General features: G+C 38.1%; 2 protein-coding genes across 2 annotated transcripts; both read left to right on the top strand.

Moving 5' to 3' along the window:
* The first annotated feature begins 886 nt into the window (after positions 1–886).
* On the top strand, positions 887–4,659 carry LOC108781288 (uncharacterized). Its single transcript, XM_018549217.1, has 3 exons — positions 887–1,273; positions 1,365–1,540; positions 3,393–4,659. Exons 1-3 carry the CDS (start codon positions 1,005–1,007, stop codon positions 3,794–3,796), a joined length of 849 nt encoding a protein of 282 aa, XP_018404719.1. The 5' UTR covers positions 887–1,004; the 3' UTR covers positions 3,797–4,659.
* A 3,705-nt stretch (positions 4,660–8,364) lies between these two features.
* Positions 8,365–9,352, top strand: LOC108781350 (uncharacterized). The gene is made up of 2 exons (XM_018549291.1): positions 8,365–8,848; positions 9,063–9,352. The coding sequence occupies exons 1-2, from the start codon at positions 8,365–8,367 to the stop codon at positions 9,350–9,352; spliced, it is 774 nt and encodes a 257-aa protein (XP_018404793.1).
* Positions 9,353–14,585: the final 5,233 nt, after the last annotated feature.

Genomic DNA, 14,585 nt, shown 5'->3' with positions numbered 1-14,585 from the left:
TCATTTTAAGAGCCCTAGAATTTCGTTCCATGAATTGCACACCGGCGGACGATCATCGAGGAATCTCACAGTTGACCAGAATTAGGCGTCTCGAATCAACGTCGCTACGACGCATACGGCCGTACTTCTATATGTGCAATGGTAATTTAAGTCGCACAACACTCTAGGTCGTAATAATAGTAGGCGGGTGGTCGCGGGCGAAATGGTGCGGTAAATCATATAGGATCTACATACGTATACTTTTTCCACATCATCCAGGCTGCCTACAAGTTTCTTTCATTCTATACGGTTTCTTTCATTGTATTCAGTCCCAATCGATACCGCGAAGAGATACTCTTCTTCTTCATCGGTTAATGTGACTTAAAGTAGGTCCACATGGCGTAAGATTATGGATACATCAGCAGAAAGAGTCTAGGCGGAGAAATATGAAGAAGAGAAGGCTTTTGTCGCAGAAGAATGTAATTTAAGAATATACATGTCCTAGCTAAAAAACATTGGATATATATCAAGATACTCGATATAGACATCTGTACTATATATTTTTTTTCAATCTTTTTTTGATCGCGTTTCTACCATCTTTCCCCTTTCTCGCGGCTCGCTAGTTTTTCACTTTGCCAAAATAAGCGGGATGATGAGAGGGAGGTCGATGAAAGGGGAGGAAGTTAGCGTGGGGAGATCCTGTGGCACCCGATACACTCTACAGAGCAAGAGAGAGAAAGGGGTGGGGGGTGATGAGATAGGAGTAGCGAAAGGAGGGAGACGAGAGAGCGTATGTCGTGAATGCGGACCCCCGATGGCCTGCGAACCCACGAGGGTTCCCCTCGTGCGATACTTCGGTATAAAAGCAAAGCAACCTCTTTTAGATGTAACACACGAGGCAGCATCGGTGCATCCTGGCGTGCTTGATCGAACAACGCGCACGTTGGGCACGGAGGAGTCGAGAAACGGACCGCACGGTGACGTTAAGGACGCGTATAACGCGGTGAAGTCGTCCTTTGGTGATCATGGCCAAGTATTTCGTGACGTTATTGTGGGTGTCGGCGGCGTTGACCGCGACCTTGGCATTGCCGACCAGCGACAAGGCCAGCGGAAGTGAGAACGACTTGGTGGCGAGCATATACACCGACTGTTTAAAGAAGGAATCCATCAGCTGCATCAAGTACAAAGTATTCACATTCGTCGACAAGATGCTGGCCGACAAAGAAGATATTACACTCTCTGAAGGCATTACCGTTGTAAAAACGTCCAACGCCGAGGGCGAAGGTGCTCCAAGGTTGGTTGTCTGTCGTTCTGTGAACCCCGAGCTTATGCCAATTTAAACGTCGAACTTTGTTCGAATATACTTATATTTGCATTTTTGGCAGATCTATCGAATCCAGCGATTTGGATACATTATTGTTCGATCGTCTTGGAAGATTCCTGAAGACACATTCGGTCAAGGTTGACCTTAAGGGCAGCGATATTTTGGGAGCAATTGAGTCTGCCGGACGCAGTTTCGAGGATTTTAGCGATAATGCTGTCGAGAGTCGTGGAAAAAAGAGTGAGTATAGCACGTGATAAAACTTACATCTTAATTTTTACGTTAAGGGGCTTAAATACACTCGAATGTAGTCTAAAATCAACTACGATAGAATCCATAATTATATTTTATTAAATTTGCTTACAATAACTGCTTACTCTTGTTAAATGAAAGATTGCTTTAAAAGCGAAACTAACGATCGAGTAATTCTGTGAGTCATTCCAAGTGTGATTCTCAATATATTTACATTTATAAATATCAGAATTTAGTCTAACTCTAAATTATTGAGTTTTTTAAATTAATCCATACACACACACGATACGAGAAAAATTATTATATTTATACAAATACTTTAAGGAATAATTTTGTAGTGAAAAATATTTATTTACACAATTATATTTACATCATGTTATTTTGGAGTTTTAGAATTTTCTATTATATTTCTGCACGTAAAAAATTTTTATTAATATTTCTTTACTTTTAATCAAAATATTTTGTAAGTCATACAGAAAAGAAAAAGATAAATTCTTCGCATAACGAAGAAGAATCACAGTTCATCGGGACAACGTCAGCTGCGGTATGAGAGTTCTCTGCGTTCATTGCCGCCGTGTGAACAGCGACGATGACGACGAGGAAGCTCATACCGGTCGCAGACGTTGACCCACTGAGGAACTGGTTCCGCTTCTCCTTAAACCTCTCAACGGTGGAGGAGAACGCCGTTGATACCGAAAGGTTGGAGAGAGATAGATAAAGAGCGAGAGAGATCCTGCCGTGCAAGATTTTTGACACACTTTCTATCCTAGTACTTTGCCTTGACCTTCGACTATTCCGTTTTAAAAAACATTAACATCTCCGTGATCAGCGTGACGTGATTTGCAGAGCACTATTATTATCGGGCTTACAAACGATGTTCGAACAATTGACTTGTGTGCACGTTCCTATCTTATCTATTTATAAATTGGTATTACTGTTACACGATGATTAATTCCAGCGTACGAATATTAACGATTAGTTTTCCATACAAATTAATTCGGGATTATATCACATCATTTGCAAATTTAATTATCTTGATGCAATCGTTATATTATGACATTTCAATTAAAATATTTTGTAAAGTTTGTAGATTATATTTTGTCATATTAATTTAATAGATATTATAACAGATTTTTAAATCTCGAATTATCACTATCTAAGAATTAATATTATCTTCTAATATATAAACTCAAGTATTCTTGTAATTGAGAATTTCTATATCTTTATCAAATTGAATCTAAATGCATGACCATTTATAAATAAGCACATAAAAGAAGAAATGCATTCCGTACGTAAATATATGAATCTGTAAAAACAGATATCTCGATAGTACATCACACATAATAGGATAATTCGCATCATGAAGCGAAAATCGTATATATTTTAACATACCTGCTATATTATAGCTAACGATGTACTCAAATTCTCGTTCTCCACAAAAGTGTGAAAAGAGAGTAATCATTACATCAATTATTCCATACTCACATTTCATAGTTAACAACAAATACATGAATTGCATGCACATATAACCTCATTTTACACAAATCAAAAATGTCTGAACAGACTAATAATTTTACATTGATTATAATAATATAATTATAAATTCTACAGACATTATAAAAAATACGTTTTTTTTTTTAAATCAGAGATATGCTTTTAAGCGTTTAAAGTAAAGTGTAACAGAAATAGTAAAAACAATTTTAATCATATTTATGATATATGCTAATAAAATCGGATTAAACAGTTATTTAAGAGTCTATCTTGAAGAAATACGTCCGAGAGAAATGTCTATCACTTATTTTGATGTAAAACTAAAATATGAACATTTTAAATATTACAGAAAAGGCGCAGAAGATCTTAGGACCCCTGTTGATGGCCTTGGCCCTGAAAGCGGCCGCTTTATTACCACTGGCACTCGGCGCGATTGCCTTGATTGCTGGCAAGGCTCTGCTCGTGGGCAAGATCGCTCTCGTGATCTCAGCCATCATCGGACTGAAGAAGCTTCTCGGTTCTCATCAGAAGCATGTGACTTACGAAGTAGTCTCGCATCCGCATCACAGCAGCAGCCATGTTAGCCATGATGATCACGGCGGTTACGGCGGCGGTGGTGGCGGCGGCGGCGGCGGCGGCGGTGGTGACTTCGGTGGTGGTTACGGTAGCAGTGGACACGGATGGGCCAGGAGTCTGCCACAAGATGCTCATGAAATTGCCTATCGCGCCCACCAACCCCAACCACAAGCTTGAGCGTACCATAGAAAGTTTCCGTCCCGCTTCTTGCTTCTCTTCCATTTTCTTCTCTGATGATTCTCTTCCCTTTCATTACACTCACGCCTGCTTCACTTATTGCATTCCTTGTTATTTCTTTCCTTTTTCCTTTCTTACTCGAGCTGTTGCTATATGTACCTAGTCTATCTCCTACTTTCCAAGAAAATATGCCGTGTTACCTATAGTTTCCGATGTTATTTTCAATTCGATTTCGCTATTTTCTATCTAAAATCTTCTCGAATCAATCTATACATCCTTTTTTTTTATACTTACATGATCTCTCATATTTCGATTCTTTTCTTTTTTATCTTCTTCTTTTCTTTTATATCTTATCTTATATAATGGCCGATCCCGCGGCCAGTCACCAGTACCTCTGGGAGATGCTCATTGTTTTATATACGTAGATTTACGTAAATTCGTTATTTATTCGTTGTATCTTATATAATTAATATTTATTTGATGTTTGACTGCGTGCTTCTATATGACACCTCCTGTTTTTGTAATAAAAAAAACAACAAATGAGATGCCTCCATCCTTATCCCGAAGAAAAAAAAGTTTCATTGATAAGTTCACCTGCAGCGTTCACCGGCCGAAGAAACCGGCGTATCTTGCAGCTCTCGTAAGAGTGACCGTGGTTCATGACCGAGTGCTTCTATTTATACATAATACTGCACTTGCACTCGTAGCCATAAAGCGTAACGTAAAGCCGTGAAATACGATCTATTGAACTCGTAGCACGATCGTAGACCGGATGCGCTGCTGTACCACATTTTCCATACATAAATAGATAAAGAAAATAGGATGAGGTTTATAAGTGCGGGCGAAAGTAGTCTAGAAATGTGCAATATAAACGGTCTACTGCAGGAATGCAATATCGTATAATATGATCATGGACGATTTATTTCTAAATGCAGATTTACGATATATGCAGAAATATTTCGCAACTTCTCTCTCTCTCTCTCTCTCTCTCTCTCTCTCTCTCTCTTGCATTTCTTGCTGTCCATTTTTATTAAAATTATTAGCAAATATCTGGAGAAATTTAAAATAAATTTCTAGTTTACAACGTTAATATATTAATATGTTAAAGTTAACATTGTAAACAATTCTTATTACCGCTCGATTTAGACCGTTTTTTCTTTATACTTTGCATTGCAGAAAACGAGCGAAATCTAATTAAATTTAAAGTAATTTTTTCGTTCTAAAAATTTAAAATAGATTAATACATGTTAAACATATCTCATTTTTTATTATTAGCTAATTGTATTATATGTATATACACACAATATGTGTATATATATATTCATGTATAATTAATTTATTTCTGCAAAAATTGAGTTAGTTGAATTGAATTATTCATAAAAAGAAAATATCTTTTTAAATTATAACCTTCGTTGCAACAAAAAAATCAAGTTAATATTCGTATAAAATCGTGAGCTGCATTAATATTAGAAATATATGTTTCCATGTCATATAAACACTAATATATAGGTCACTAATTTGACTTACTATTAGTTTCATGAGAATTAGTTCTACATATGATAAAGCGTCCGTAAATTTTAAATAAGATTTCCCTACACACTTTTCGTTGATTCATAGGTATAATAGGAATAAAAAAATACATTGTAATCACAGTATAAACATCTATACGATATTTAATTTAACCCAGTAATTATCCTCCAAAACCGGACACACAGGCAGTCAGGTACAACTGGTAACCTGCATACCGTGGGTAATACTGTTCCTCCCGCTGCTACCGGAGTAACTTTAAAGAAGAAAAAGGATGTACAATAACGACAGTTTCATCGGCCGAGCAGCCACGCGTATCGGGCCGGTTGAGAAAATCACCGTACGACGAAACGGTTGTACAAAATGGAATTCAGAATTGCCGTTCGATGCATGGTTCCACGAAGAATTTCACCACCGGAAATGATGAAGACCTGGACGAGAGATTATTATCTCGTATCTTATCGTAATGTTCTACGAGATCAGTCGCTTTCGCCACACACAGTCGCGTTGGGAGATCATTTTCACGGCACGTATGCGTACGAGAAATCGGTAACGCGACATTATGCAGGTAAGTTCCGGCAGCATCGCAGTCGTGTGGACGACAACTCGGCGAGAAGCAAGCTGCGAAACGAGAGAGAATGAGAAGAAGATGCGTCTCTTTCCTCTGCATCCGTTATTTGGTCGCAATGCTTTCTTGAGTAGCGTGCGACTCAATGAAAACGTCATGCACTGGCAGTTTTAACGGTGTGTTAACGAAGGCGAAGGGGCCGGGTTATAGTACAATGATATGCTAGAGCAAATTATATTTATTTTCTAATAATATTTCTACAATTATAGAGATTGTTTTACTTTTTTTCTTTACACGATGATACATATTTTTGTTTTATTTCTTTCTTCGTGCCAAAGTCTAAATGTATATGTTATACATACAATGAGTTTTCACTTAGTATGACCTAGTTAATGCTGCGTCTATTGGCGTATGTCAAATTGAACAGGATGAAAAGTCAAGGATATATACGAAGGACCAAGTAGAAGGATGAAGCATCGTGTGAATTAGATGATTAATTGGATGAAGAAATTGTGTCTAACGCGCGTAACGGTATACGTTAATTCGCCGATTCATCGTTTCTCTTTTTCGATGACATGATTATGTTGGTGCGTAAAGGGAAACGTTTGTTCGATCTTTCATTGAAAAGTGGAACGTACATTGTCACCTTGATTTAATAGCTGAACCAAAGAATCACAAGTTTAATGCCGGTAGCTTAACTGTGTGTTCCAATACTTGAGAAGTAATGAGAAATGCAGTTATATCCAATCGTACATATGTGATGATAATTTGGTATCGGTAGTAACTTTAAACTGTGTCTCGATCGATATCTGAAAAAGTTCTAGTTCCTCTTCTACTGTGCGTGAATCTCTAAATCTATTACCGCTAAAATCTCAAATTATGAAGCAGGAAAAAATAGATAGAGCAACGCGGATTCCTCAAAATTATCTCGCTGCCTCAGTTTAAAGAAACGATTTTATAGTATCATAAACGCAAGAGAATATAATTTATAGGCATGAAGCCCCGTGCCAATAACATACTTAATATTTTATTGCGCTTCATGCTTATCAAATGTATCAATGACCGCGTGTGAACGTCGTACAAAGCGCTTTCTATTGTAAATATCTCTGCGACATATTATTATATTTCGTTTTGACACCTGGTATGCGTGTATTTTGCGTTTTCGACTGCTCATTCCGAAGCGTGTCTATTCCTTTCATTTTCAATCTTATTCTTATACCTCCATGAACCTGAGTGTGACGACGAGAAATTAGATCCAAGGAACAAAAGCGGGATCATCGAACCGCTGGCAGCTAATAATGCGTAAGTAGCGGTGCCGCCCACGCACAAGAGGGGCAACGGAATAACGATACGAACAAAATGCGGTTAAACTGGTCGAAATATTTCGACGCGGGATACCAAGGCGCGCGAACGAGCAAAGGATAATTAAGAAAAAAAAGAAGAGACCCTCACGAAAGCACAGAACTCCGCTCACGGAGCAAAACTGCAGCTGCGGTAGAATCGCTCGGATGCGTCTAACGTGTCGCGTTGGTGGGAGACAAATCCGGGGGGAGCACTCGAAAGATTATGAAGCGCATGGAATTCTGCTCTCTACTCTCGCCCTCCGGGTGGTTTAGTTGTAAGCGTAAAAGCAACCGTTCTCAAATCAATGTCCGAGCATGAAAATAGTCGCGAAATGGTGGCGGTAAATAGTGATGCTAACCGGGTGGGGAGAATATCGCTCGGTACGGAGGTATACTTGGCTAGATATATAGAGCTAGGGCAGGGCTTCCGTTACGTACAGTCTACTTAGAGTGCTCTCAGGTATACATGCATCTCGTACGCATCGTGGTAAATTAACCAAAAGTCGGTACCCGCGTGGATGCAGTCGGATAGCTGAGAGAGAAGCAAAGGACAAATTTGATTTTCGTATCGAGCCACGTGGAAGGTACAGTGCTTGATAGACTTATATATATATATATATATATAATATATATAAAATTTTTATATGAAAATACCCTGAATTGATTCAGATAATTTGATTTGAAATAGAATGCAGAAGTGATTAGGTTATTCGAAGAATATCATGCTTTTTTTAATAGATAGAAATTATGCTTTGACATATATTTTATAGGGGGCATAAATATTTCTGATAAATTTAGACCTTTAGAGAAAAGTTGATTTTTTCTCCGGTTAATAAATTTTAATCAATTATAATTTAACAATATAATTAATAGTGACACGAATAAAAATTGTCTTACAATTTAGAATTTAAAGCTATTAAAAGATTATTTGTGTGCTTATATACACACATTACCTTACAAAAATAAATAATTCCTTTACTTTTTAATAATTTATTTTTTGACTTTCTCTTTATCAGTATGTTATAATTGTCTTGATTCTATATTATTAAATTATAGAACAAAATTATTGATATATCAATCATTTAGTGTAAATGTTAAATTATTCTTCACAGATATATTCACTTCGCAAAATGAAACGGTTTGCGCACTATTATGTATGTCTGGCTGTATTAACAGCGGTCTCTGCGAGATCAGCTGAAACTAATCCCATATCTAATTCCATCAATGAGCAACAAACCGTAAGATCGAATAGCAATGGCCTATTTAGCGACTTACGCTCTGTCTATCAAGTATACAAGGAATGTTCCGGCGCGGAACTAAATCCTTGTCTAAAGCTGAAACTCTTGTCGGCTATAGATAGGGTTTCTCGAACCGCACAATTAAATGTGGCTGATGGCGTCACGCTAGTCCAAGATGAATCAGCTACTACTAACGAATCTGAACCAGAAAAATCTATGCAGGAAATTGAAGCTAGTTTACCCCGAGCGTTGGAAGACAAAGAGGACGTTCTCAATAGCATGATTTTCGATAAAATCGCTAAATTCTTTCAAAGTCACACTCTAAAGCTAAAGTTACCAAATGTAGAAGAATTTCAACGTAGTTTCACGGAAGAAGGTAAGAAGACGCCGTTGATAAAAAGTTGTTCCAATAACGTGATTTATTAATAATAAAATAAAAGTTGCTTGATTGATCAGATATCTTTGTATAATTTATAATAAATATACATAAAATATAAGTGTACAATTGAAATAAGATTAATTTAAATACTTGTTTGTTAAATATGTATAGAATTTGTTTCATTACATCGTAATTATATTATCTTTTCTAGGTCGTAAGAAGAAAGGTAAATTAGGTGGTCTTCTTGCTATTCCTCTATTAATTGGTGGTACATTAGTGCCTCTAGCGCTCGGCGCTCTCGCGCTGTTGGCTGGTAAAGCATTGATAGTGAGCAAACTTGCTCTCGTACTCGCTTCTATTATCGGATTAAAGAAACTCGTATCTGGTAGCCACGATCATGGACACGAAGTCGTTCAAGTTGGAGGAGGACATGGATCGGGCGGATGGGCGAGATCGGGACACGATATTGCCTACTCTGCATACAAACCATCGTCAACCTAGGAAAAAAAATTAGAAACATTATCATAGCATCTTTTTAATCACGTCGTTATTTCCTCTTGCAAGATTTTCTTCTTCTTCTTCGTATAATTTTGATTTATTTCTATCCTACGGATAATTCTCTCTCTCTCTCTCTCTCTCTCTCTAAACTATCGATAAAACTCTCACACCTGTCTGATCTCTCTTTTCACTATCTCTTATCCAGTTGTGTTCACTTTACGACGCTCTAGATCATCGCACGTATGAAACCATTCATGCACCAATCATCCTCAGTATTTATTGTTTCACGCGTAGCTGCGATATGCTCGCTGTTATAAAATATATGTATATTTATAAATACGCAAATAAATTAAGTCTATAATTATTGAATATGGCTGTATGTTTTATTTTCTCGTTTCCTTTCCTATCAATGAATTCTTGCTATTCCTTGAATGAAATCCGTATACGCATGGCTGGTTATTTCGACTAAATACTGTGTATTAGTTATACTCGGCTGTACTGTTTCGTATTTTTACGCTTACTCATTGGAATTCCAGCATCGTTTGCGAGTTGTTTAAAATTCGGGTGAAACTAACGGATGTCGAAACGATACACTAAAATCGTAGAGCTGCTGCGAGGAGAGAGCAATAAGTGCGAAAAAGAGCGAAATGCTAGGAGTATGAGTAAGATGCATGCGCGAGAAACGATGGGGATGAGGCGTGCAAAAGAACTGGAGCCTGACCGAGACTGATGACCCATTGATTCGGGACTCGCGATCGAAAGTAAGAGATCTCGATGCGCGAGATGCGACAAAAGATGGAGGGGGCGAGAGAATCGGAGGTGGAAAGCGCTGAGACATAAGATAGAGAAAGGCTTTTATGGGCATGGACCGTGTACGCGATGAGTTGTCATCTGAATGACGGTTTAGCATTTCGATGCAAGTAACATAACTGGACGTACGTCCATCCGAAGTCTCCGGAGAAAAATGAAGAAAGATCGTCAAAGTAGTAAGCGCAGCGGAATAGGATGTAGATACGTATAGAGGGACCGAGGGAAGGAGCGGCATTACCTACATACGAGAAATGTACGAATAAAACCTGATGTGTCCACGCGAGCACATATCCATCTTTACGCACTTGTTCGACTCTCGTCCCGTCCGCGCTACGGCCGGGCCGGCGTATTCGAGCGTGTAAACGTACACGTGCGCGCTCACGAGAGAGCCTGCCTGCGTATACGTAGGACGTACACGCGGGGAGGCTCTCTCGTCCAGTCGGTGGACACACACTCGGGAAGTAAACCAGGCCGAGCAGACCGATCGGGCCAGTCAGCATCCGCGCTGAGTCTTTTCAAGGTGCGCCTAACACTCTCTACCATACCGGAGAAAAAGTCGAAGCCTGCTCCCCCGATTCTCTCCGCGAGTTCACGTCTCTCTTTCTCCCTATATTCGTCCTCATCTATCGACCTGTCGTTCAAATCTGTCAAGTTTACCGATTTTCAAGAACGCCCAATAATAAGCGGACGTTCCTGACGTGCGCTGACGAAAAGTCAGCCTTCCATGTTTGAATTCCAAAAGTAACCTCAGTGATTTGGAATCCTTCTTTTCTTTTTCATTTTATTAGATACAGTATATGGTATATGTATCACTATAGATATTTGGATACTGTGTTTATGCATTCAAAGTAACAATGCTGCCTGTTAATTTGTCTCAGTACTTGCCACGGTATTCCTATAGAAATTATAATATAATCATGATTAGCGAACACAGCGATGTAAAATAAGCTGAGGAACGAATTAGAAGAGCGTTGTATGTAGGTCATTCGCGAGAATTAGCACTAACTAGTTGAGTGAGTTTATATTAAGCACAAATTTATTCTCGTGAAAGTACTAATATCGCTGCTTTCTTCGGCAACGAATAAACAAATTAGAGCTGTGCACGGAGAATACCCGTATTTGTGCGGTATCGCGCGCGCTATTATTACGAGGTATATATATAGTTAATATTAACTATACATCTGCTTGCCTATCCTATTGTTTGCATCTCGGTGGGTGTATCATTCCAACGATTAGTCCTCATGCATTCGTTTATGCGGTTTTACTTCTGTTTTTTAGTAGTCCATATCGTTTGCTCCAAATGAATTATAAAGAGAAGAGCTAATTGCTAGGTAAAAGGCAGTGGAATCGCATCCGAGCGCAAATGAGAAAAAAAGAAAGAGAACTTTCGTTTCGTTCATTCATGTGTATTTCCAGTGTGCAAAGTGCGAATCGTTTTTTTTTCTTTTTCTTTTGTATCCTACTTCGCATTCCCAACGGTACGAAGGAAAGCAAAACGGATCAATAGGTACTATGATTTTACTAACCCGCATAGCGACATAAAATGCATGTAATAATTGCACAAAATTATGTACTTTCATATACGTTTCACTTATCTTTCGCATCGTACAAAAAAAAAAAAAGTAGGAAAACAGATGTACACTCTAACGACTTTGGATAAATGAATTTAAGAAACGATCCGAGTTTCATATGTACAGCAAAAAGTGTTTTCTTCATTCGTCTACCGCGATAATTCGTTTTGATCATAGTTAAACGTTTCGTAAAGCATTAAAGAAGCGGTCAGCGCACAAACGAACGGACAGAATGTATAAAGGTGTATAGGGTGAAGCATGGGAAGAAGCAGAACAAGCAGGAGAGCGAGAACTCTCAGGTACGGAGGCTTCACTTCATGGGGGCCTTGACCTGACCTCGATCCTCGGACGAGTTCACTCTCGCCGACGTCGACGAGAGGAAAGTGTTCCACCACCAAGACTGCGCACGGCTTGATGTACCACTCGGATTAGCGTTTTAGTTCGCGATGCTATGTACAAATTAATTTCTATATGTAATAGATACATAATGTAAAGTACAGCGGAACTTTCAAATTTGCTGATGAGGGACATTTGACCGTGACAACAACAGAATCTAATGTATGGGGAAAATAAACGTTTCTTGTGCGAGACGAGCGAAAAAAGTAGCGGGAACAAAGTGAAAGTTCCACATGAGACCATTGTATACTATGTATATACTTTGTCACACAAGGAAGTCGTAAAAGAATCTAACTGAGAGAAAGAAAAGAAGTAATAATATTTTAGAGCGATAAAATATATAGGAATAATTAACGTTTACATTGTTTTGCATCACGATATAGTTATACAAAAAATGTATGTCTTTATGAATTAAATATAAAAATCTTTTTTACATTCTCTCACATTCATACTCGTATTATTTGCATCCATCTTTATTTGAAAGAAAACACAAAAATTTAAGTATTTTAAATACTTCTTTTTTACTCTTACAATTAGACGAGAAAATAAAGAGAAGATATACCTGTATAAAATTAATTTTAGAAAAGTTTCTAAAAGTTTTTAAATGTTTTTTAACTTGACATACATTTTAAATATTTTTTACGTGTTCTAACATAAATTTCATCAATTTTATAAAGCACTACAAAACAATCGTAAGATCGATGTCATCATTTTTAAATGAAAATTTCATATCATTCATTTAAATAACTTATCGCGTGTATATTAAAATACCGTAAGTAAATTCTTCGATAAGTCGAGTTCGTGACTTCGTGAGAACGTAAGCTGGACCGATGCAGAGAGATTCGCTTGACCATCTTCGAACTTGAAGCGCGGAGAAAGTCAGTCGCACATCCGAGTTCTTTCCTTCGCGCACAGATACACTGGCAGCGATGAAATACTTTTGGATATGTCTCCTCCCTTTTTCTATCTTTTTTTCTAGACAAGAAGCCTTTGGGTCGCGGTGATGTGAGAGACGAGGCGCGGCTTGTCCTCCTGGAGGAAACCTCTGGCTTGTGCCCAACTCACACACGCATGATCGAACCACAGTGATGCGTGCACGCACATTCCATGTGAAAAACCGTTAAATGTTCCGTGCGACAGAGTCACTGGAATACATTAATTTTGAAGATCATTGACTGGTTATCATATTGATCTGTACCTACCTTCCCAAAGAAGATGATCTTAACCATGTAGCGTTTAAGTTGTAGGATTAATACAGTGAATATGTCACAGAAAATAAAAGACAAATAGAAAGAGGAAGAGAGTAGAAAATCAAGAGGAATGCAATATCACAAATACATAATCCAAAAGTAATTATTATATTAGCGAAAATCGGGATATATATATTATTAAGAAATGTACAGTAATAAAATTAATCTAACAAGTGTGATACACCATAATAAGAGCGAAGTTTCGGCAAGAAGCGAGAAATGTAACAATTAGATTTAATAATGTGTAAAGTGAGCGATGCGACTTCTTGCAAGACAATCATCGGATCGTATAAAGCACGTTGGAAAGTTGTAGAGGTCTATACGCGAACGAAGTATCATCTACTTGGTAGTATAGATAGAAGTACTCGGTGAAATATACTTTGAAAGCGAAATCATAAACTAACTTATCTTGAGTGTTTGGTCAACTACGACTTCTCTATTAGCTTAATATGAGATCGTTTGTAAGTGGTGCTGTGAGATTTTTTAAAAATAATAGTAGCGTTTTAATCGGGGATTCCAAGACCAATTCCTTCCTTAAAGTTTAAGCGTAAGTGGAAGTGCATTATCATAAAAGAGACATAATTTGATAATAAATGAAATATGGACAGTCCCCTCATTCTGTCCTAGAAACTAATTATGACAAGTGACTCAATTTGGCAAGTCATCTCAAGAGTCATCCGGAGAGAAGACTACGCCAAATAATTTATGCTACCACAGATAATTCATCTTTAATGCATAGCACATTGCACATGTGTCTCTTTGAAAGTTCTGACAAGTAGGCAATTCCTGTCGCAGCTGCTGTATCTTCACCATTGCATTTAGCGGGTAAAAAACAGGACGTAACACCTAAATCTTTCGCGAGAGTAGCCTCGCGCAAATTTCCATGGTTATTTGCATAGCGATTAGCGCGAAATCGCTAAATCAATAAGAATCTCAATCAGTGGCACGAATGATAACCCGATGACGTCGAACAAGTCTGTGCTTAATCTCGATTTTTGGAATTTAAATTCCCAAAGGATACACCGCATTCCATATCTTCCACCGTTGCTATATCTGTGCTTTTGGCTCGTGCCGAAATGTGTCCTTCTCGATTTGATTATGATCTGATCTTCGAGATCCGGAGGAAGAGAGTACATATGCGTAAGTACATATCATCTTTCTCTCGTTTTCACCGTCTCTCTCTCTCTCTCTCTCTCTCTCTCTCTCTCT

Source organism: Cyphomyrmex costatus, unplaced genomic scaffold (assembly GCF_001594065.2).
Source record: "Cyphomyrmex costatus isolate MS0001 unplaced genomic scaffold, Ccosl1.0 scaffold8, whole genome shotgun sequence".
Lineage (NCBI taxonomy): Eukaryota > Metazoa > Arthropoda > Insecta > Hymenoptera > Formicidae > Cyphomyrmex > Cyphomyrmex costatus.
The sequence above is the reverse complement of the archived record's forward strand: the minus strand, read 5'-3'. Positions and strand labels throughout refer to the sequence as shown.

Coding starts and splice junctions, on each gene's coding strand:
- LOC108781288 (XM_018549217.1), top strand. CDS start 1,005: ATGGCCAAGTATTTCGTGACGTTATTGTGGGTGTCGGCGGCGTTGACC. Junction 1,274..1,364: donor GAGGGCGAAGGTGCTCCAAG/GTTGGTTGTCTG, acceptor CATTTTTGGCAG/ATCTATCGAATCCAGCGATT. Junction 1,541..3,392: donor CGAGAGTCGTGGAAAAAAGA/GTGAGTATAGCA, acceptor TAAATATTACAG/AAAAGGCGCAGAAGATCTTA.
- LOC108781350 (XM_018549291.1), top strand. CDS start 8,365: ATGAAACGGTTTGCGCACTATTATGTATGTCTGGCTGTATTAACAGCG. Junction 8,849..9,062: donor ACGTAGTTTCACGGAAGAAG/GTAAGAAGACGC, acceptor TATCTTTTCTAG/GTCGTAAGAAGAAAGGTAAA.